Raw genomic sequence first — 25576 nt, 5'->3', positions numbered from 1 at the left:
TAACAAATATTTAGAAGAGAGAGAAAATGCTGAAAACATAAAAACTGTTTTCTGATAAGGCTATTTTTATATAAAAAAATTCAACCTCTAACATGTTTGCTGTTTGATTTATCCTTAATCATAAATGGTTTTTACAGCTTTGTAAAAAAATGCTGATATGAGAGCAACAACAGCAAGTGAACTTGTTTAGCAAGTGCAAAACCACCACTGCCTACTAGTATCCAACCTACTCCTATCCAACCTTAATATTTGTGTGAATATGCATATTTAAAAAAAAAAAAAGTTTACACTACCTCATGCAATTTTATTTTCTTGTTTTCTTACTTCTTCTTTTGATTTGCATTAATAATTAATTACTTAATAAAGGTGTATTAAGATAATATCAACAGTTGGGATTCTCTGAGCAAGGAAATAGTCTTTTTACTTACTAATTCTCAACACTGATAGTTAAAAATTAATTGATTCAGGGAAAAGGACTGAGTGGGATGGACAGACTCTTATTATTTTATTATATTTTTGTTTTAGCAGTCTTATAGTTAGAATAGGAGTGAAACCTTGGCCATTTCTGACAGTAGCAGAAGAAAAGACTTTTTATGCAATGATATGCATGAAAACTGAGTGGGAGGAAAAAGACTTTGACTATACAATTAAAGAGGGTTCAAATTTTTTTGAAATAAGGCACCAAAAATATTATAGTATTAATATCAACTAGCACCATTCCATGTGGTTTAGCCTCATTTGGGAAACTATTTTATGGCCATATTTTAACTAGCCATTCGTTATAAATGCCAGGTTAATTCTTTTTTTGGTGTGTGCTATTTCACTTTACTATAGTTTGAATAAGTAATTTTTTTTTCCCTAATTCCTTAAAAAGAGGAAAAATCTATTTTTTGTCAAGAAATAGTTGTGGTGTAATTTCAAATCTACACAAATTTCAGTATAATTTATACCCTTTTGGGGAGCTACCTTGAGCAAGATTCATGCTCCTGTTTGCAGAACACCATGGGAGGAAAATGTGTGAGCTCCTCACCTTGCATGCTGGTTTAGTTTCCATGCTGCCAGGGGAATGACCTGGCAGATAAGAATAGGCTTAGATCAGTGAATAACAATCACTGAGTCACTGAAGATCAGTGATAACAAAATGGAGGGTGAAGAAATTTTTTTTAGGCTCCCTGAAGGGGGAATGCCTGATATCCACAGCAGCAGGATGAGAGGGGAAGATCAGTGTAATTAAAGAATACACTTCGGCATAGGGAGAAAGAGACTCTACAACTGTGAAGGCTGGAAGAGGATTCCTTCTGATTACTTGAATGAGACCTTTTAGTTGGAAGGTCAAGTAAGCTGTCTGAGTCTGACACATAAACCCTCATCACTACCACTAAACTAAAACAGTGGTTGACAACAGGTAAAGCACTTCTCTGAGGCAGGGTGGTACCAGGAGACCAGACCTGATCTCTGAGGAGGTTTATTTGCATGTCAGAAATGTCAATGTGAGAAATAGATTACCAGAGTTTGTCCAATTGCCAGAGTTTGCTTACTTTTGCTGGTTGTCCATGACAGCACCAAAGACAGTACCAACAGAGATCCAGAGCATAACAAAGGTGACTAGCAGCCGAGGCAAAAACTGTGGGGGCCCAGACTGAGTTTTCCCAGCACTGCTGGTAGGAAGATAAGCATCCTGGGGGTTAACATCTGATTAATGTCACAGGCCAGACTTCATTGATGCATCACTCAAGTAGATCAGGCAGAGAGGAACAGCAACCATTTAAAGAAATATTGTGGTGGATGTCTTCTACAGATTGCTTGGTCAAGAGAAGTTTCTGGAAAAAAGACAGGGATGTTAGCCCTCCTTGGGATATAACCACTCTGACTTATGCCAGAAAGATAACGTGGAAAGACAAATAACTGACCATGTTGACAAATTTTTTAAGCAATTGCAGGGTGAGAAAACTAGGGAGATATTTATCTGCATTCTATATTCATGAATAAGCAAGAGGCAATTTGAGATGTAGAGGTAGAAAACAAGTCTGGCAATAATGGCAGTGAGATGATAGAGTTCATAATCTTAAGAGAAATGAAAAATTCAAGAAGCACAATAATGATTCCAAACTTCAGTGAGCTGGTTTTCATTCGCTTAGAAATCTGTTTGGCAAGCTCCCATTAGAGATTGCACTGAAGGGAAAAAGGATATGTCTTGAGCCCACTGATTTATCTTCAAAGACCATTTCCTCAAAGCACAGTTCTTTCCAATGTGCAGGAACTCAAGCAGGTGTGGCTGAAAAACAGATAAATGGGCTTCTGAATGAGCATAAAGAAAAAAGGAAGTGCACAGAAGGTAGATGCAAAGGTAAAGCTGCCTCTCCAGGTAAAGAAAATTAAGTACTGCATTACTGGATCATCTGACAGTTCCATTTAGGATTGTGAGCCATGTGTTAAGCTTATTTGTGTTATTCCACTTTAGGAATCAGCAGGGTTCTCACTCATGTCAAGCTGTTGTGATACAAATATGGAAACTTCAGGGCAAAATCTCAATGAGCCATATGGCTTCTTTTGCTGTACAATTTCATGAACTGAGAGTGCTGGCTGTCTTTATCAGGATCATCCCACATCAAAGAGATCATAAGCATAAAGACAGGGAACAACTTGTGTTGTTTTTTCCTCTTTTTCAGCATCATTACTGGGGTTAAAGGGTTGCTGGATTTTTTTTTTTAACCTCAGTTCTGTTCCTACTTGTTTTTCTTGCTATTAAAAGCATTTAGAATCCAGCCTTTAGATGACTGTCTTACAGTAAGCAATCAGCTCACCTACAATCCTGCTGACATTTTGGAAACTGTGTTTGTTTCATTGCTATGAAGGCTCCTGGCAGGAGTCCTGACTGTGGGGGGTCTGCACTGAGACAGGAAAAAAGTTTGAGGGTTAGAGAAGAGCTATCATGGACTAACCACATTTCCCATTCCTCATCCCCTCATGCTATTCATGGGTGAGGAGGAGATAAAGGAGTCTGAAGTGAAGGAGTGAGGTTGAGTCTGGGAGGAAAAGAAGGGTGGGGAAAGTGGTTTTAGCTTTGTTTTTGTTCTTTACCATCCTAAGTTATTTTTAATTGGCAGCTAATTCAATTAGTTTTCCTAAAGTAATTTCTGTTTTATCCATGACTAATTTGTAAATGATGCCCCTATCTTTATCATGGTCTACAAGGTTTTGTCTCTTATTTTTTTTACCTGCTTGTTAATGAAGAGAGTGGCTGGATGGGTTACTAAGATCAACCCACTATAGCGTAACTGTGTGAATTATCTTCCACATGACTACCCAGCTGTTTTGTCTTGTAGCGTCATATTACCCATCACTGGGTTAAGGCTACAGCCTGTCTGAAGAACAGAGAGTTTGTCAGGACAGGGAGAAACTGCTGCAGAAAGGAATAGCTGGGCAACCATAGCTGGGGCAAGGGCACTGGTGAAGTGTGCAGAAGGTCAAGAGTGCAGCAAAATCTGGGAATCTCCACCAGAAAGCGTAGCATAGACACAGCTTCAGGAGTCATGGAACGGCTTCAAAGGGATTCAGAGGGGCTTGTGGACAGTTTGTTACAGCTCTGAGAGTCACTAAGTGCTGTCTGAAAGTAAGCCTTAAAGAACAGACTTGCCTCCAGCAGCACTCAGTGAAAAAGGCAGATTTACCAACCCAAACCCATTTGATCTCAGTTGTCTCTGCCACCTTCATTTCCATTACCAGTACTGGAACACATGGAACAATTATTTTTATGTTCTAACAAATTAAGGCTCATTTTATAGTGCCTTTAAATCTCTTTTGATCTAATTATTTTAAGTTAGAGATTTAGATGAGGTCATCTGTGCGCCAAGATCCACACCATCCACACCAAGAACCACAATCATGCAGTTCCTTGGATAGCCCAGATAAATGTACATAATCTTCTATACAAGAGTGTTAGTAAGGAAGGAGTACAATGGGACTGTGTGAGATTTTCTATTTTATGCAATTCTTATAAATAATGGAGGCATTCACTCATTATTAAATAAGTGCATATTGTCAGTAAAACAATATGTATTCAGTCATGGATGGTAAGCAGAACAATTATACAATGTTACATATATTTAATTCACAATTCAGTATTATGGGTTAATTTATGAACACTTCACATGGCAGTTGTGACAACAGGTTATCAAGACAAAATAGCAGAAAGCTTCAATCAAAATTCATTAATAATTTTTAAATACACTCTAAAAACTGCATTTTTGAGCTGTTTAAAGCTGTTTAAAGGTAAAGAGAAAAGATGGAATATATACCTACCTAGCAAAACCTGTGAGATTGCTATTAAGATTTTAGAATGTATTGTATCATGTGAAGTAATATAAGCAAAACATAAAATGTCTTTTTTTATTATTATACCAAGAAAATAGATGTTTCTGCATGGTAATATACATATGTGTACCTCTTAGACCCTCCTACTCGATTTTAACTAGGGTTATAAAGAAAATAAAGCTCATAATAGGCAGCAGCTGCAGGGATATATTTATTAGTTTTACACTGACAGCTGTGGCATTTTCTTTTTCAGGTTTGAACTGTGAGTTTAGGCCTTGTGAGGCCAGCAATCCCTGTGAGAATGGAGCTGTGTGCATCGAAGAAATGAATTTGGACGTTTTTCCCCTTGGATTCCACTGCCAGTGTGTGAAGGGCTTTGCAGGTCCACGCTGTGAGATCAATGTCAATGAGTGCAGCTCTAACCCTTGCCTCCATGGATACTGCTATGACAGTGAGTTCAGTCTGGTTACTCCCTTTAATGTGGAGTAGTCTTTCTCTTGAAGCGTCTCTAGCTGCTGAGCTGCTCTGGGGAGAACAGTGGATAATTTACTGAAATTCAGCTTGTCTGAGGCTTCACAGCCTGTACCAGAAGGACTATTTTTGCCAAAATGCCTCAACTCTCTGCGCTGGGGTTTTTGTGTTCAGGGGGTCAGACTTGTAGCTAATGAGAAATTTTAATGAGATTTATGCTGTCTCCTTTGATACCTAAATTAATCAAAAACCTCTTACATTGTGCATTTCATGACAGAATATTCAGGTGCTGAAAAAGAGCTCATGGAGCAGTTAGGCATTATATGTCATAATTCTAATAAGTCAAAAAATTCTGTTTAATTTCAAACTAATGTAAAAGAGTGTACCTGTTTACCTTCTGCATGTAACTGTGTAACTGACTCTTTCATTGCAAGATGTACTTAAAGGTTTTAGAAGCAACTTGATTACCCTACTACATTCTGTCTGGATTGGCAGGCCAAGTTTAGTAGCAATCCTGGTATGGAGTACTTACTTGAAAGTTTTACAGGGCTCTTACCATCTATCAGACACTTTATATACTTGTAAAAAAAAAAAATGTAGAAATTTTCAGAGGATCTTAAAATGCTGACTGGAAAGCTGAAAAACATCTGAAGGTCATGTAGTCAGCCCTGCATGAAGCTAGACTGTTAACAGTGCTAGAACAGGTCAGTCAGGGATTTTTCTAGCTGAGTTTTGAAAACCTTCAAAGAGGGACAGAAATTTCAAAAACTCTTGGGACAGCGTATTCCACCAATCAATTACTCTGGCAGTGCCCACACTCTTCAATCCCATCTGAATCTCCTGAGCTGTAAGTTTTTGCCATTGCCTCATGGTACCTCCTAAAACTACTAAGGGATTTCAATTTTGTCATTTGTGCAACTATCTTTGAAGTTACTGTTAAATAGCCCTCTCACTATGAAACCTTCACTGAAGGTCTAATACAAAGCAAGCCTGGTTGATTCAACTTTTCCTCATAGTGTTCACACTTTAAGCACTTGTTTGTCTTCTAAATCTCTCTCCTGTTTCCACACATCCTTTTTCAAAAAAGAATCATGATTTAAGAACTTCCATAAAATGCTTTTTTTGTTTTTTTTTTAGAAATATTTGCAGAAGACCTAATCAGTTTACTAGTTTCAGATGAGATCTTAAAGAACTGAGCCCAAATTACCAAATGCATTGTTGTCTAAAACTCTCTGAGTTAAAATAAAAATCAAAATCAGTTTCAATAAAATATCTTAAAAAGCCTCTCTTTCCTTATCTGGGAACAATGCTAGTGACTTCAGCTTCTATCTAGCAAAAACTATTCCCTATTACATTTACAGATGTTTTCTACATGGTCTACATTGGTTTAGAGATATTTTTGAACTGGAATTCAGATGAGCTGTATTGAAGTTCTTCATGCTGACAAAGTCTCAATTTTGGGGGGAACAGCTTGTTTTTGTGGTGCCTCTGGCTTGAGTTTTATAATGCAGACATTTGAGTTCCTCTACCCTATGTGTACTGGCTGCAGAAAGCTGGAATCCTAAGGAAGCTGGGAAGCTTTTAGCATATGAATAATGCTCCTGTGCTGAAGAACTCAAAGTATTTAATGAATACAGTAGCAGCTGTGTGTACAGACTTTAAGGTAGTATAGATTCTATGGTAAATCTCAGCGATAATGAAGAATCCAGGGACCCCTTTGAGGTTAAAATAAATGCAGACCTGCAAGAAGTGCAATTACCGCTGTCATGAACTCCATATATGGATGGTGCACTCTAAAGATTCCTCTCCATTTTGATCACTAATGATGCAAAAGAGACAGGATTCTTATGATTATCTTGTTAAAAAATACATCACAGAAAAATTCCATTCAAGTAAGTTTTCCCTTAATATAGTGGTATAGTATGAATCATTCCTTACCCCAACAATAACAACATTTAAAACCCCTGACAAACTAAACAGTGTTGTTTAACTGCTATATCTTATTTAGATATAATTTTAAAGATAGAATCTTAATGTATTTTGTGATTGTTTTATGATGGAAAATTACTCATTACTTATAATATATCTTTCTAACTCATTGATTTATAGCTCTTGAATCAATATATTTTCATTGTTTAATTAAAATGCAGTACATGAAATTGCTTTCATATTTAAAAGATATTTTGAGACCACATTTAATTTATTTCAATTTTTTAACGTGTGCACACGATTTAAGTAAAGTTGGTCATACTCTTTTCCGGATAGTATTCATAACTGGAAGTTAGTAAATTTGCTACATTGAGTTGTAAACTGAACATTATTAATACTATTTATGTTGCAGTTGTCGATGGCTTCTATTGTTTGTGCAACCCAGGATATGCAGGACTGAAATGTGACCAAGACATTGATGACTGCATAATCAACGCTTGTGAACACAATTCTACATGTGTTGATCTACATCTGGTCAGTAGCTTTTTTATTTATTTTTTTTTAATTAAAGTGGTTTTTAATCCAAAATCTAAAGCAATATTTTTCCAAGTTCTAAACCTCCTCTTGATTCATACATCCACATATCAAAGGCTTTATAATCACACTTTCCAGACACTGGTATTTTTGTTTATTTGTAATTTTATAGACACTGGGAAAGAAGAGTGTTTTTATCATTTAAAAGCAGTTACTAGGTCAATGTAGTTTTACAGGGAATTCAAAAGGTACAGAAAATTTTCTACTAGGTATGTTTATGACCTCATTATAAGTGACAGGAATACTCATTTACACCAATTGCACTGGCTTCAAAGGGGCTGAAGTAATTATCTTAACCAAGACTTGGGTAAGTATCTTACCCATCTTACTTGGGTAAGTAAGTATCTTACCCAAGAAAACTGATGTACTTTAAGTACTTCAGCATTTATTTTCAAAATTCCTCAGATATATTAGTTTCAGAGATAGGGAATGTGTTAAAAATAACTTCTATCTTCTCAGAAATAAAATCATTCTATCACTTGATTCCTCTATGAGAGGAAAGAAGACAAAATTCACATTGTGAAAACTTCAACACCAGAGGTGGCCCATGTTCTCTGTCACTCCTTCCAGGAATCTGTCAAGAAGCAATTTGTTTTCATCTTACTCTACAGAGACACTTAGACCATACAATATGAATCAACATGAATATTTTCCTTAAGAAGCATTCAGGCTGTCAGAGAAATTATCAGTAAAAAAACCAACAAACAACCAACTATGTGGTTCTTTTTTTTACCACATAGTATAAAAGAAAATAATCAGAAAATATGTAGGTGAAGCTATAGTTGTATGATAATGCTTGTATTGCAATCCCATGTCCTTCCTATGGTATACTCTCTATACTTACTTGATTCAAAAGGCAATTATTTCCCTTTAAATAAAATTTACTGTTATGGAAATGCGCTCTCCAATAACATAATGCACAATAATGCCAATTTGAACTAAAAGAAGAAATATTATTTTGCTTGGTTTCTGTTTTTAAATTGGTAAGAAAAAAAGGTTCTTATAACAAGGTGAAATCATGCAATTCAGGTCTTTTAGGAACTTATATTCTAGGTTGTATGGAAGACCTATGTGAAGGACAGAGAGAGACTGCCACTATATTAGTTTTATAACAAAAAAAAAAAAATAGAGTTGACAGCTAGGAGGCCTATTCCATAATTTAAAATTCAAGAGCATAACACACAAGTAGGTTAGCTCATTGCATAAATTGTGAAAAAGATTTGAAAAGACCTTTGGTATTGAGGACTAAAGTACATAGTAGCTAACTTCTAACAGCTTATGTTACCCCCCAAAAAATTAGTCAGGTCATTGGACTAACCTAAAACAATTTACTAAATTGGTACTCTACACTTAAGTTCTTTGTAAACCAGAATTTTCTGTACTTTATATTTAATTAAAAGAATTAGAATTTATATTTAATTAAAAGAAAAAGATTAATCTCCAAAACCTATATCTCATTTTAAAATATAGAGAAGCACACAAAGTGCTTCAGGAGTATCATTTTCCTAGGGGATGAGAGCAGGTGGTCTGACACTTGAAAGGGAATAAAAGGCTAGGTAGGTCTGCATCAATAAAGTTTCTAGATTTCTGTGTGAGTGGGAATTCTCTAAGCTTTAAATAAAGCAAAGAAGCACTGCCACCTGAAGTTGGTCTGAAAGCTCAACCTAACTGAAAGACCACATACTATATGGATGGTGTCCAGTGTACATACCAAATGACAAGATCTTAAATGGTTCCCAGGTCAAATAAATTCAAATTGACTTCTATGTGACTTAAACTTATACATTGACCTCATTGTGGGTACCCATATGGTGAAGTTGTGAATGCTGGACAAGTAAGTTTCATATTGCCAATTACACATCCTAGAAAAGAGCTATACAGCAGCCATAGTTCACCTAAAAATCTACCAGCTACCGCAGTACTTCTGCAAAATTTTGCTGCTAATACAGCTCACTGTGCTGCCCTGAAGATTTGTCTTGCCATGCCTGAAATATTTAATCTTCCACTTATATTTAGCTAAGAAAAAAAAAAAAAAAAGAAAAAAAAAGGAACAGTGTCTTCATAGTCCTTCAATAAAAGGCTTTTTTTAATATCTGTTGATAAGCCTCCCTCCTTTGCCTTGTACTATAGTGAATATAACAGGAAAAAGACTGAAAACTTAGTCATTATTGGGTGTATTCCTTTATCCTCTAATAAGTCTAGTTGAGTCAAAGACATTGGAATACACAAAATTAACTATTGATTTATTGACTTAGGATAATGTCTTTGGTATTGATCTGTGATATTATACATTACTTGGATAGAGTGATTATGATAGCTTATGCCTTACTCATGTAATTGAAAGTTGATTTTGGCAAACAAGTATCATATTTTCATTTATTTGTTTTATTTATAACATTATTTTAACATGTTTTAATTTGTATTTTTTTTGAAAGAAGGTGCAGACATATAAATAATGTGTAGCTTGAACCCACAATGCCACTAAATACCATAGCAGTGAAAGCTTTCTATTTTCTTTTTTATAAACTGAATTTTAAATACTCTACAGAATGAATAAAACTGTCACAAAGTAGAGGAAATGGAGATTAAGAGGAAGTTAAAGATTGGGTTTCCAATGAGACTTGTGAACAGAAGGCAAATCAATGTGGTAAAGATACAGGAAGGTAGTCCCAGATGGTGTGCTTTAAGTTTTGCCTGCAGTGAGGAGGCTGGACAGACAAAGCCAGTGACAGCAGGGAAAGAAGTGAAGAACTTCACAACATAAGGAAGAAGCTGGAGAATTGTGGCCTACTTGTGGAAAGCATAACCCTAAATTTGATTTATGCACTATATGGAGACTAACATTATGTTTGAGGTGGGAAATGGAGGGTTTGTGTCTTTGAAGGCATTAAAAGACTGGCAGTGGTATTACAGAGACCTGGAACTACAAAAATGTAATTGATTCATAAGGAAGAGAAATCTATAAAAGGGCATTTAGCTGCAGAAAACTATGCAATCGCATGCCATTAGCAGACTTATAGAGCAGGTCATGGAAAGACATGAGTCCACAAGGAAATGACTCTGAAATTAGTTAGATAGTGACATTCAGAGGCACTCAGTCACTCTCTGAAACTTCCTGTGCACATGTCCTTGCCACACAACACACAATAATTAACTGGAAGAATTAATTAAATATGGAATAAATTCTCCATATAGCAGGAGGGGTGTTCGCTTAATACTTTCACTAGAAGTATATGAAATAGTTTTGCTCCTGACTGTTTGCTTTTTTAGAGAAAACGTGAGTGTTACTCCCACTCCACCAATTATGAATTACACTATAGTGTCTCATTCACAATGAAGTAAGTTCTGCAAGAATAAAAACAGTCTCTTATTTCTGTTCATATTAAAAAAATGGAAATAATTCATGTAAAATGTTTACAACTGAGAGGTTATGTATTAATGTTTGTCATCCAAAGACTAGAAGGTCATTTTCTAGTTTCATTAGGTCTCTGTCACCACTAACCTCTTCAGACTTGGGAAAATTACATAGCACTTGGAAAGGAAAATAGCCCAGAGAAAGATTTGTTATCCCATTTATTTTAGTTATTTTGGTGTTCTCCAATATGTCCTCCTTTACATTTTAATATTCTGTTCCAAGGATTCTGACTTAAATTTTTTACTGTGGGTGTGATGAGTCACAGGAACAGGTTGCGCAGAGAAGTTATGGATGCCCCATCCCTGGAAGCAAACTGATCTAGTGGAATGTGACCTTGCCCAGGGTCCATATCTGGCAGTATTATTTATTTATTTGTTTGTTTGTTCATTCATTATCATTTGACCCTTATCCTATTTTGCTTGTGACAATGGAAAGGAGGGAGCTGAAGAACACCTGTGACAATTTACCAGGTCTTGTACCACTAGGCTCTGAGTTACTTGTTGTAAGAGTTAGTTGCTCTTATTTGTGTTGCTTAGCTATCCTCTTTCAGAGAAAAAAAAATATATTAAAGATATACTCTGGTTGTATAGAATTTGTTTTATTTGCATAATGTACAATTCTGAAATATACTGAGGTATTTCCCAGAAAAAGTAATTTTTAGGATTATTCTAATAGCTTATCCTTTTACAGAAGAATTGACTCTGAAAGCACTGGGAAAACATTCCATTCATTTAGTAAGTAATCATATTAAATTATTTCTGCAGGTCTATTATGGAATTGTGAAAATGTGAGATTATGCCAGATGTGGGTTTGACTGAAATCAAAATTCTTTACTAAATTTCCTTTTAAAATAATCATAACAGCCTTTGATTATTTCCTCATTACTCTCCCAGATTACTTCAAATCCTGTCTTCAAACACATTTTGTAAGGGCTATTGAAGCCCTATGCAGGGACACGCTTGCACATATACCCATCAGAACTTGGGGTTAACCAGAAGCTTTCTGAAGCAGTGTTTATATATGCATTTGATTCTTTGAGACACGATGCCAAGGCTTTAAAAGAGTTAAACATCTTCATCACCTTTTTGGATCTGCTATAAAAAAAGAAATCTTATTTTGAGTTCTCTACTAACATTTTATTAATTTATGAATATTTTATGCTAAGACAAAGACTTGATATAGTGCATAAATGCATGTTTGTTTCAGTACAGCTTTAATACTAGCCAGTAGCCCCTGAACATCTCAGTAAGATGTATATTTCCATCCATAAGATGGAAATATAATATAATATAATATACATCTCAATAAGATGTATATTTCCATACAGATAAATTTTGCTCTAGTCAGATGCTGTATCTCTCATATTTCAATCTAGTACTCTTCTTAAGGTTAATTTGTATAGAATTATTTTTGTTTATAGGTGAAGCAGATTACCTGAAGCAAAAGCTTCACCACATTAATTTAGACTCACTCTCTTAACAAATATCTATAATCTAGTCTGAAGTATAAATACCACTGCAATTTCCCTAGGAAAATTCTGAATTTCATATTTGGTTTTCACTCATTTACACATGCTCAGTGGAACCGTTGAGTGTCTGGAGAACAAGCATGACTGAGATATGGAGGTGACGTGGAGTTATTCTTTGTATTCCATTTATGTTTTGGATTTTTGTTTTTGGATGTTTGGGGGTTTTTACCTTATTTTTTTCCTAATTGAGGAAATGCCAATTAATGCCACAATTTTTATTCAGGAATTGCTAGACCTTCTTTAGTGGGAATAATAAAAAAGCAAACAACCAAAGCCAAAAACAAACCAAGAAAAAAAAGTATAAGAGAATTCCATCAGAACTCCCCCTGAGGTGAAATCTAGAAGCAACAAAACATGAAAAGAATTTATGAATTTTATCGTATTTTGTATTTAATGAATATGCAGAACAGGTTCACTGTCCTTGCAGCAGATGTGGGACTGGGAGTTATGCCAAAAGAGTGTCCAAACCAGCTGAGCCTGAAGCACTCAGCAGCACAACAAAGAACAGCAAGTGACAGTAGAGGGGGACTCTATGCTGAGAATGAAGGCCCCATCTGCCAGTACTACCTGTTGTTTAAGCAGGATTGCTGCTTTCCAAGGGCTTGGATTTGGGATGCCATGGTGAGACTAACAAGGCTTGTCCAGCCCTGGGACTATCATCTCTTGCTGCTCTTCCAGGCAGGTACTAATGATATGGCCAGTGCAGACCTGGAACACACCACAGGCGACTCCATGTCTCCAGGAGCATGATAAAGGACATGGGTGCTCCTATGTTTTTCCTTGCAATCCTGACAATGACAGGAAGTGCTTGAGAAAGTGTGGATAAATCCTGTTGGTCAACAACTGCTTACATAACTGGTATTGATAACAGAGTTTCATCTTTCAGGACCATGGGACCTTCTCACAGAACTGAGGCTAGGAAGATGTGGAATTGACTTGATCAAAAGGGACAGAAATATCTTTCACAACAGATTGGCCAACCGAAATCAAGTGAAGAAGTGACAGACTCAGCTGTCAAACAAAGGATGCAAGTGATAATCATGTTAACACTGCAGAGGGCCCACTTCTCTCTATACACAAAATAAGGAGGATGCCAATAGGACAGAGTCAAATATAAAGAAAAGGTTTTTTTACTGTAAAGGTAGTTCTGAAATAGGTTGCCTGGAAGTAAAGTATCCATCCTTGGATTTATCAAAAACCCAACTGGATGAGGTTCTGAGCAGCCTGGTATAGTTGACCCTGCTGTAAACAGGACAGGGCGAACTAGAAAATCCCCAGAGGTCCCTTCCAGTGTCTACTTATGCATGATTTTTCAATACAGAAACTCGATACTTGTATCTCATCAAAACACCTAGAGTTTAATACATACCTTTCACTTCAGTGATATAAATCTTTATGGGAATGGTTTACAGATATAGAAAAAACAAAAATAGTACCCTAGAAATGCATTGCAGAAATTATGTATTGAGAATTGATAAAAAGGTGGATCACACTTGTTGAAATTGGTTAGGTGGAGAAAATTATGGCAGCAGAAATGGCACTAAAATATCTCCATTAGAAAATGCAGCAGTAGTTTATTTAACAACTGTTTGACTTGAGTGCAAATGAATATACAAGAATAGAAAGCTCAATTTCTTTTAATACAATCTTAGAGTTAAAACATTTAAGATTGACTTATGCAAGGATAGAATAAGACTTTTAGTTACTAGTGACTAGATCATATATGACTTTAGGTGACATTTCTATGCTTTTCTTACTTAAACAAAAAATGTTCTGTAAATGGATCTGTAAATTTAGTTATGTGGGTACTTCACTGAAAGTGTGAAACAGTCACAGTGGGGACATTCTTTGTAAACATAGTATGTGTTGATCAGAGCACAAGGTATCAGAAATCAAAATCCATTTCAGATTCCAAAACTCAAAAAGGAAAAGTTCTGTCCTTTTCACTCATATTTTATAGCATACATGAATTAAGGGTAAAGCTACGTTAGCAAGCAACACAGAGAACCCCAGAGTGAAATTATGGGTGCTGAGACCGGGCTGCAAACTATATACTTGTTTGGAGGGAGGAGCTTTCTGTTACTTGGACTTACAGAGAGCATTAGGCGGGAACATTTTCTGTTTCAGCTTCTTTCAAAAGTGATTGGATTTGTGTGCACTGAGACTAATGTATGGCAAAGCACAATTAAGTGAGGACAACTGAGAAATTCATGTCCAAAACCTAGTCCTTGGGTAAACTAAAACATTAGTTTACTGAGTTAAAAAACATTAGTGAGTCTGAACCATAAGCACCATGACAACAAGAAGCATATGAACACATGGTGGGTTTTAAATTGCTTTGGCCAGTAGATTCATAAAGAACAAGTCTTCTGAAACAGCAGTTTGTGATCTCAGTATGGACAACAGCTTGGAAATCTCTGGCTTTAAGTCTGTCCCTCATTAGTCAGCTGAGATGCTCAAATTAAGTGTAAATGTACTGATTGCCTATAAATGTTGTCCGTATGTTTGTCTGGTTTTGTGCCCACTAGAAAATCAGTGATCCATTTAACAGAGCCAGACAGAACGTGCCAAGTGATTGAAAGAGTTTAACTCTTAGTGGTCCATAACAGTGCATGTCATACCACTTCAATGAAACCCAGAATTTGTGCTCTGAAGAAACTCTGCATATTGTCCCAAGCCCTAAAAGACATCAAAAACTAAATTTAGACTGTTCTTACTGACAGTCTGCTTGTTGGCAGAGGTATACTATTGAACTGAACTGAACTGAACCATGAAGGAACCAGCTAATTGTTAGCACTGCACTGACAGATACCATAGAAAATACCATTTTCTTTGAGAGGTGAGTACCTAGATGCTTTAGGTAGCTTCAAGGCATGACTAGCTTGACTTATATCTCACTGTAACGTCTCTCTTGATGTAGTTTAGTCAGTAATAGGAAATACAAGCCTAGTAAGGAGTTATTTTCTGTTCCTTCATTCTGACTACTACAGACAAAGATATTTTGTTTCTTGATATGTGTTCCTTGAGGTGCTGAGTAGTCTTCAAGAACCTTGTTCAAATGCAATCACCGAGATATAGAAATAATGAAGAAAAAAGATAAAAAAAAAAAAAAGACTACTGGTGGAGGATTGCAAGTTTTCAACTGGTCTGGCTTCTTTCACTTTATGAGTGCATAGGCTATATCTGAAATGTCCTTTGAAACAAGTATCTGCACTTTACACACTTCGTGAAATAATTTTAGGATCTGCAAAACTGTTAGCAATTTCTCATGTGAGATTAGTATTATAAGATGATTTGTGATATTAATATTTGCAGACCATAATAAAATATATGCAGTATTTTTAAAAATAAGCTCAGAAATATCTAACTTCCTCTTAAAATTAGCTTAGTCCTAAAATACAAATATAATGTAAGAGACTGAGTTTCAAACATTGAGCTGATTTGGGATGCGGGGAGGGTGAGGGGATGTTCGGTTTTCCTTGTTTAGTTTAGGTTTTGATTTATTTGGGGGCTTTTTTGTCTTTTGTTAGGAGAAACAATGTCATATTTTGTGCAGCAGAGAAAAACACAATACATTTTTTGATTTACTCTGTTGCCACTTTCTGGTTAGTTATACATCTGGGATGACTGTCACTAAATGATTTCTGAATAAGTCTAAAACTGTAAAGCATCTGCAAGCTAAAGTCCCAGTGCTATAAAGAACAAAAATGCACATTCTGCATGTGTTCCCACAGGGGAAAGACACAAAAGGCATATCAAAGAGTCTTGCATTTTAATTTTATTACCTAGGCAGCATTCCCAATCTCCTCTGGCTGTGGACATATGCTTTTTAGTCATGTTGTGATAGTTGTTTCATGCTTGAGGAATGAACAATAATTGAAACACTGTTTTTCACATGCTTTAAATATGTCAGCTTCATTAATAACTGTAATTATGAACAGTAAGCCAAGTATACCTTTTCACAGTACCTGCTACCACATAAAAACTCAGATCTTTCTTCTCAGCCTGCATTATGCACACCTGTAGCTTCCAGGTTCCCAGCTTTATATTACTTCTGTTGGTTTTGGCTGTATTCCCTGTTTGTTTTCCTACATTCTAGGCTGTCAGTTTTCCTCCACTAAACGTTTATCAATTAAAAATTCTATACTATTTCTATTAGTACCCAGGTGCCATTCATTAAGAGAGATTGAAAAATCTTAGGTTTGTTCTATGTAATGCTAGGAGAGAAAGGAACCAAAGGGAGAGAAAAGAACTATGCAAAAGAAGCAAGTGTTTTAGTGTGATCTTTTAGCAATAGAAACATCCCCTTGCCCAAAAAAAAAAAAAAGATTGGGGATAAATTGTAATAATAATCATGGCTTTCAGCATTACGAAGAATGAATCAAGAAGTGCACTCAAAACCACCATCAGTTTAGGCGTCTCCACCTAAATGGAGTCTCTATTCCCAACTGCTTTGCATGATAGAAATTTACACTAAATTTGGGGTTAGAAAAAAAAAAAAAAAAAAAAAAAAAAAAAAGTTTAAATAAATGCATATCTGGAAAGAAAAATTCAGAACTCTATTTTAAAACTTGGTACTTAATACACAACAAAGAAATATTTGATATAATGCTAGTTTTGGTTTTGATCCAGTTGATGTGTACTAAATGTCATGGATGCCAAGAAAACTCAGATTTTACAGTCTTAGGCTTTTCTCCCCTGTCTTTACTGAATTAATCTCCTCTGTACAATAGTTGTCTAAATCTTTTATTTTATTGAATTGCCCCAATTATTTCACTGCTACTGTCAGATGTATATTTTTTTCTTATGATGCTGTTGATTCTCAACTCCAAAACTTCCTTCAGTTTCTAAACTGTCAGATAAGTAGAACACACATCAAACACAGCCTTTATTTAGCAAGGGTATATCAGAATATCTTTGTTATCTCTTTTTTTCTCTAACTTGTGAGAGAGAAATGCACCACAGACTTAATTTTTATGTCAAGATTTAAACCAGACAGCAACTAAACGCTAGAAAGCTGCTTGCTCACTCCACATCCTGATGGGCTAGAGAAGAGAATTAAGGGCTAAAAGTAAGAAAAGTTGGGGGCTGAGAAAAGTTTAATGGTTGAAATTAAATCATTAGAGAGAGAGGGAGAGATTAAATCCAAGAAAGACAAGTGATGCAAATGAAACCAATTGCTCAGCACCAACCAATGGATGCCCAGCCTGTTCCCAAGCAGTAGACCCATGGCCAGTTTTTTCACTAATTTTACATGCTGTGCAGGGCATCACAATTGCCCTTTGGTCAACCAGGGTCAGCTGTGTCCTCTTACAGCCTTGTGCCCCCCAGCCTACTCAGTAGCAGAAGAGCACAAGAATCTGAAAATTTTTTGACTTAATGTCAATTCTGCTCAGCAACAACTAAAACATCAGTGAGTCATCCACATTATTCTCATCCTAAATCCAAATAGCAGCACTGTACCAGTTACTAGAAAGAAAATTAACTCTATCCCATACAAAACTAGGACAATTAGGAAATATAATTTTCCAGAAATGTGAAAGTCACAGCAATGCTTACGTGGGTATAGCTGAGAAATTGTAATTGGGAATGCCTCCAGGCCATGGTTAGAATCATATAATCAGCTATGGTAGAAAACACCTCCAAGTTCAAGTCCAACTGTTAATCCAACAATGCCAAGTCCTCTACTAAACCGTGTCTCTCAGTGCCACATCTACACAAATTTTAAATACCTTCAGGCATAGTGATTCAACTATTTCCCTGGACAGCCTATTCCTGTGCTTGATAGCCCTTTCGATTTTTTTTTTTTCTCCCCTGAAATCCCATTAAAATCTTCCCTGGTGCAACTTGAGGACATTTCCTCATTTCCTGTCACATGTAACTTAGGAGCAGACACTCATTCCCACATTGCTAACTGTGCTTTTAGGTGGTTGCAGAGAGTGATTAGGTCCCCTAGAGCCTTTATATCTCCAGGATAAACAGCCAGTCCTCATAAGGGTTGTGCTCCAGACCCTTCACCAGCTTCATTACTCAAGTACTTTTTATTATACTGTAATTTCTTTCTAATGAAATGATCATTCCAAACCTTTCCTTAGTTTTTTAAAAATTTATTTATTTTATTTTAATTCTGTAAAAGTCCCAGTTAGCTTCTCATATGCATGTTATAGATGGACTATTCATTATGAATGAAAGGTTTGTCTTCCAAATAAGCAAATAAAATAAATGTTTGTCTTAAAAAATTGAAACCTCCTTCTTCATCTATTATTGAGTACAATTGTGGCAGCTAATCCAGAATTGTGCTTATACTGGCTTTTCCCATGCATATCAGTAGGCAAATAATCTTTGCTCCTGTTCAGAGTATGCATTCTTAATGAAATACCAAAACAGCAAGTTGTTCTGGTGCACTTATCTTATCTTACCTCATAATTTCTCGATGTACAGAATGTTGCAGAGCTCTGCTGTGTTTTTTTCAGCTGCATTCTTTCAAACATGCACACATTCTGTGAGTGAAAAAAAAAAGAGCAGAAACAATTCTTGACATAATTTTTATTTTTAAAGTTACTTTAATGTTCAGTGTTTTCAAACACTGGTATTTTCTATCTCTTCATATACTTTTCAGAAACAATCATTTAATTACAGATAAATCACTTATTTACATTTGTATTTAGCAATTATACTGCTATGCACTTCCTTTTTAAATCATCTGGCCCAAAGAAACTGGTTCAAAGTTCAAAATTCTTCTAATTTTTTCCCACTAAGTTAACCCTGATACTACACTTTTAAAATTTTGTACTAAAGTTTTCACTTAAAGTTAAGAAAAGGAAAAACCCCCCAAATTATTCCCAGAATAGTATTGATTTAATATAAAAAATTAAATTTTTTTGCTGTTGTATAAAGTTAGAGTTTTACATTGTTCTGGTCATATGGAGAAAGTGAAACATCCAAACCTATAATTTAGGGAGATATATATAAAGTAAAAAGAACTTGAAATGTTGTTTATTTAGAAGACAGATTTTGCTTTCTTGTATCTCAATATCTTTAAGAAAATATTTTAAAAAAAGTTATGCTGTACATGCAAAAAGGTCCTCTCTGTCTCATTCTTTCTCTGTTTCAAAACATTTTGAAACCATAGAGTTACAAACAAGTGGAATGAGTTTCAGCAAGCACTGCATACTTTTGTAAAGAGGGGACCTTGGCATTGGTTATTATGTTTGTAAATGGTGACAAATGTTGGGGAATTCCTAAAAAAGAAGTAATTTGTGAGAATAATACTTGATGGCAATGTATTCTTTGGATAACTTCTATGTGAGACTGCATTCAGAGAATTATTTTCCTTCTTTATTAAACCAAATGGAGTTGTTTATCACAGGATCACAGAATATGTTGAGTTGTAAGAGATCCATAAGGGCCATTGAGTACACCTTCTGACATTGCAGAGCACCATCCCAAAGAGTCATACCATGTGCCCAAGAGCATAGTCCTAATGCTTCTTGAACTCTGTCAGGCTTGGTGCTGTGACCACCCTGGGAGCGTGTTCCAATGCTCAGCCACCCTCTGGGTGAAGAACCTTTTCCTGATATCCAAGCTAAACCTTCCCTGACACAATTTTAGGCCATTCCCTGGGGTCCTGTCACTGGTCACCAAAGAGAAGAGATCAGTGCCTTCCCCTCCTGTTCCCCTCACAAGAAGCTGTAACTGCAGTGAGGTCTCCCCTCAGTCTCCGCCAGGCTGAACACACCAAGTGCTCTCAGCTGCTCCTCGTACAGCTTCCTCTCAAGGCCCTTCACCATCCTCACTGCCCTCCTTTGGACACTCTCTAATAGTTTAATATATGTATGAGTTTTGATTTTCCAGATACTAGCATTTTAAAATTATTTCACATAGAAATTCATGTTCCTGTACCTCAGGACAAAAAAGAAGGAGATGACACTGTAGGTGAAAAAGGAAGAGTAGGGATCATGCATGTAAGTCTTGATAAACCATGGTCATATATTTATCTGCCTGAGATGGCTGGTAGAAAATACCCTGTGGTGATCTACATCCAATTCTCACAGTGCTCTTTCAGCCTGCAGGAAACACATTTCTTCATAGCATTCCTCAATTCTTAATTTAACCCATTAACAGAAGAAGATCAAAATCAGATTTGATAAAGATCTACAAATGCTAATAAAAATTTTAAAGTCAGAGGTTACGTCCTTTCACTTTTCTTTCTCTGAATCTTCAATTCCCTGTCTGTCTTGCCAATCCTATTTTTCTAATGCTTTCCCCTATTTAAATCTCTCTGATTCATCCCCCCTGGATCCCCCACTGTCTCCTCATATTCCTATCAGGTTTGCACTTCCAATTTGGGGTTTCTTTTTAGTTTGTTTTGGTTTATTTCCTTCAGAATCCTCCCATTAGCTGCAATGGCTGAACAAATCCAACCCTTCAGCAGTTCCCGCCAGGGCCTGGGTAGAATTCCATGAGTAGGACAGGCTACACAGGCTACATCTTTAGTGGTGCAGAGAAGGAGGGACAAGAGAGAGAGAAGAGAGAAAGAGAGGTTCAGCTGCCTAATAATGAAACAATGGCAATCATACCAATAGGAAAATAAACATAATATATCATATTTGTATAAAAAATTCAGTCTTTCTGTGTGGCTTATTGATGAGTTACTGATGCCATCAATATGCTGCTAATTTGGTACAGTGTTTGCAATACCATTAAAAGGTGTGAGCCTCCTGAAGTCCTATAGGCAAGCACCTTTAATATCCAGAAATAGAACTTCATTAAAGTAATAAGAGGCAAACTCCAGGACAGCCAGCAAAATGCAAATTGCGAAAGATTGCCCTTAATAAGATCAAGCTCTCCCAGGGAGTGGAAATGAGACAGAAAAAGTTATAGCTAAGATTAAATATTTTTACAGCCTTATAAGATTAGAATGAAAGTCTTTAAACTTCCTGCTATCAGAGAGAAAAGCCTTTTTTTCTCTCATATGAAATATGACCTAACAGGTAAAGAGTGGTTAACCTCTACCATACCAACCACAGATAGAACAATAAAATCCCAAGTCGTAATTTCTTCAAGTATTACTTCTCTAAGCCCAGAGTATAGTTAATTTACAGCAGAAATTATTTATATTTTATTGCCTCATCCTAAATAATACTAAAATTAATTTTAACTATGTATTAGGAAAATAGAGAAAGAGGGGAAGACAGCTCTTAACATTTGAATGTAAAGTATTAAGTTAGGATTTTATTGAAAGAATACTATTCCCTTTTCTCTTATTTGTGAAAATATTTTGTAATGGAAATTCCTTTCTTAATAGTCCTTTAGTATGCTGAAAAATCTATAATTACCTGTATTTTTCAGGAAAAGGAGAAACACATTACTAAAATCTGGGGGTAGTGATCTTAAACTCATGTTCGGATTCTCAAGACAAAGTACGACAGAGACATTCTAAAGCAGAGAAGAAAAAACATTCTAAAGCAGAAAGGAATAATTTTGTAAAAATGGGGAGGGCTAGTAACACTCTTATCCTTCGATTTATCTGGTCTGTCTCCATTTTTACAGTTCCCTTTTCCCTCTCTCTTTTCCTTCTAGGAAACTGCATCTATAAAATGGTGGCAACCCTTGGCAAATTAAAATATATATTTTTTAATTCTTGTCAGACAACCTCTTTATTATTTTTTTAAGTATCATAGAGTTTTAAGAAAAAACATCAAAAGTAAGCTTTCATTGATTTTTCAATTCAATAATTTGGATTTCAAAGGAGTGCTTGTACTTGACTTTTGGTGACATATTTCTAAATTTTGTTATGCAACAAGTGAATTAGACTGTTGGACACAGTGTGTGCCTTTCCCAGAAAGCATTGATTCTTATAACAAGCTATTCTGAGACCATAAGTATTACAGAAATTCTCTTGCAATCAGAAGCTGCTATGAATTTTTTATTTCTGGATGCAGCTATCACTAGGTGACTGATAAACAGACTGACCCAAGTTTTTACTGTATGAACCAACTTCAGTTATGCATTATCAAGCAGTTGCATACTCTTAGTTTTGGTAATGGAAAGCTGTGAGTGAAGAAAAGGTGAAAAGAGCTCTGAGATTTAGTTTCTAATACAGAGGACACATATCAAAAGCAAACGTCTGGAACACTGTATTTCTTTTCTTTGGTCATGGAGTAAATTATAAAAAATCGGGCTGTGTATAGCGCCTCAGATTCTTGTTTTGAGAAACTCAGCCATCTGGTTCTAGGCACCCACTTGTCCTTCCAGGACCTGTGTCACTGGGCTCAGAATGACAAAACTCTTGACAGAAAAGATACTGAACCTTCTCATAAAGACATGCACATTACCTGGGCATTAAACAACTGTCTAGATGTATGAGGTAAATACATGGGGAAGTTTGCACTATATTTTAAACATCTTTGCATATTTTTCTAATTTAAAAAGTAAAAAATGATGGCATATCTCTGACAGCAAGCACAGCCAAGCCACAAGAGTTACAAATTCAGGTGAGTGTGGATCCAGGGTCTCATTCCTCCAAATGGTTTTCCTGTAATGTACTTTGTTATAATTAAATGTTCTATAAATTTAAAGTAGGAATGAGTGAAAGTTCAAAAGAGGAGACTTAACATCAAATAATATTTTGAATGTCTAGGCATTTCTAAGGGTATTTAGTTTGAAGTATATTTGGAACAGCCAGCTTCTTTAACTTTCCCTTAGTTTTGAGCCAGAGGTTGGCAAAAATGACACTTTAGTGGTGATTGAAGTGTACTGATGTGATAATGGTTGTATGCTTAAGATCTAAATTTAAATGAGTTGTTATATTAAGGCAGGAGATAGTTTTGTTTTATGGAAACCAGTAGTTGTTCTACTACATTTTCTTTATTTAAAAAGTTAACAGCTGCAAAACCAGGTTTGTAATTCAAAAGCAAGATGTTATTTCTGTTTGTCTGTACCTAGACTATTCCTTTGGAATATCACAGTTAATTCCCACAGCTCTCCTGTTACCTGAGATCCAGGGGCAAACTGAAAGCTTTGGACAAGCTTTTAGGGGGTCAAGCTCCTGTCAGTACTTTGGTTTAACAGGAATATGTTCATGACCTTTCACTGGTCATTGAACAATTGAGTTAAATGTCAAAACAGATACACTGATCAAAGGCTGATACTCCAATGGCTGTCACTAGCTGGATTAGTTATTTGGTTTATTTTGTACAAACAAGCTAAGGCTGCTGTTTTTCATTAATTTTCCTCTACCATTAAGCACCTGTCATGTGAAGATGATTTGATTGGCACGTTTCCTGGTAAGCTCTCTAGAAGAGAAACGAAAGAAAGGTATAAACATAATAAATGGCAGAGGTCAGAAAGTAGAGACAAAAAAAACCTATCACCAATTATTAATTACGTAAGAGGTCTCAACCTGACTTTAGCTTGCTGTCATAAAATTATTGTTGGATTGGGCCAGTATAAAATTATTTTTTTTTTCCTTAAAGCCTTCATCTTTCCTAGGAAAAAAATTTCCTTATTCACTTCAACAACTTTTAAAACACTTTGATTGTAGCATTTGTTTATATTATTGTTCTTAAGTACCTCTTATCATCTTCTAATGTTCATATTTCTTGTAGCATCTCATAAAATAACATTTTGAATTGACTAAAAAATATAAATTCACAGAGCTTTGGATTTGTTATCGAGTATTTTTCCTTTTTTCTGCAAACCTAATACATACATAATGTTTAACATTGTCCATGCTCAAATGGAATATCGGTCTCAATCCTAGTAAAAACCATGTTGCATGTTTTCATGCCTCAGCATGTAAAAGATAAATCTCTACACAGAAAACTAACCCCAACAAGACTTACATAGGTCTGTGAGAACTGTCATATCTGAGCAGTGATGGAAATTATTGATTAATTGTAAAGGCATAGGCCAGAATTTATTTGCATATTAAATATAACATGAAATCAAAAATAATTTTAAGAGAAGCCTGTTACTGGCATTAGCTGTGATTCAGTTTCAAGAGAACTAAACTTTCACCAAAATATACTTTTACAGAGTGTCATTTTAAAATTATCAATATCAAATGCAGCAATAATTATGATATTTTAGCAAAGCACCATTCTGTGAAATGGTTGTATACAGAGACCTGCAGTGCAAATAACAAGTGTTCCCGTTTAGGATAATTTTCTTTGTGGTTACAAATTATAGTACAGTTTATTTACATTTAGGAATACGCAGCATGTCTAGATACCAGCCATATTTCAAACTGAACTTGCACTGAGTGAAAATGTAAGCTTCTCTTTACTACTGGTGTGCTATTCAAATATGATGAAAATCTCATTTTTTTGCTTATACTTATTAAATGCTTTTAAGATACACAGAATTACTACAATGTAAAGCAAACACCCACTACAACTTACCAAACTTTACTTGTACCAGCTGTTTCAAATATGCTTTCTTGTTAATTTAACTTATTCATTATTTAAGATGCTAGAGAAAGAAGCAAATTTAAAATGTTGTTTGTTTCTCCAAGTAAGCCTTGCTTAAAATTTGAATTAAAAAATCTGGTTTATCCTTTGTATCAGATGTTATATAATTTATAATAACTTAGGGTACAAAAGAATGTAAGTGGTTTGGAAGAACAAATAAATATACTGGTCAGCTTTTTAAGATATAACTGTACAGGAAAAGACATATAAATAAAAATAGAGAATTTAGAAGTCTTTAAAAATATCTAGCATTGCCTAATGCTACCTCAACTTCTGTAGATAGGTAGTACTTAATGTTATTTACCATAGTATTTCACATTTTTAAGTGCTTAACACAAATCACCACATAAGCTTTGTAACTTACATAGCAAGAGCAAAATAGAAAAAATCCTTGTATTTTAATAAAGTAATAAATAAGAATACATCAGTTGGGGATTCTAATAATAAGATTCAGTAACTAATTTTGGTGATTTTTAACTAATAGTCTTATTAGAACCAATCACTTGTAGTACTGTTTAGAAATTAGATTTTTAATCGTAATTTTTTATCACTTCTGAATCCATGTTTCACAATATTTTCACCTTATTCTTTTATGTCACTTCTTATAATCGTTCTTACAATTAACATCAGTATTAATAATCATATAGCAAACCTCATGACACTCAGCCCCAGAGGTGTTTCTTTGCTATGAATTAAGCAATCTGATTATTACAGAGTTATTAACCAATATTAGAGCAAGCCATGTATGTCTTCTAGAGTAGCAACAGCAGAGCTTGCTTTGTGTCAGAAGTCAAATTTCCTTAATTTGTGGAGCAACACGGTTAATACATTCACTCTACCTACAATCTGTGA

At 35.4% G+C, this 25576-nt stretch overlaps 1 protein-coding gene across 1 annotated transcript in view; it reads left to right on the top strand.

The window, feature by feature from the left end:
- EYS (eyes shut homolog) overlaps positions 1-25576 on the top strand; it is a 718715-nt gene that overhangs the window by 225117 nt on the left and 468022 nt on the right. The window contains exons 19-20 of the mRNA XM_066314978.1: positions 4568-4765; positions 7127-7248. Coding sequence (XP_066171075.1) covers positions 4568-4765; positions 7127-7248 — 320 coding nt within the window. The remainder of the gene's footprint in view (positions 1-4567; positions 4766-7126; positions 7249-25576) is intronic.

Source organism: Sylvia atricapilla, chromosome 3 (assembly GCF_009819655.1).
Source record: "Sylvia atricapilla isolate bSylAtr1 chromosome 3, bSylAtr1.pri, whole genome shotgun sequence".
In the NCBI taxonomy this organism is placed as follows: domain Eukaryota; kingdom Metazoa; phylum Chordata; class Aves; order Passeriformes; family Sylviidae; genus Sylvia; species Sylvia atricapilla.
The sequence above is the reverse complement of the archived record's forward strand: the minus strand, read 5'-3'. Positions and strand labels throughout refer to the sequence as shown.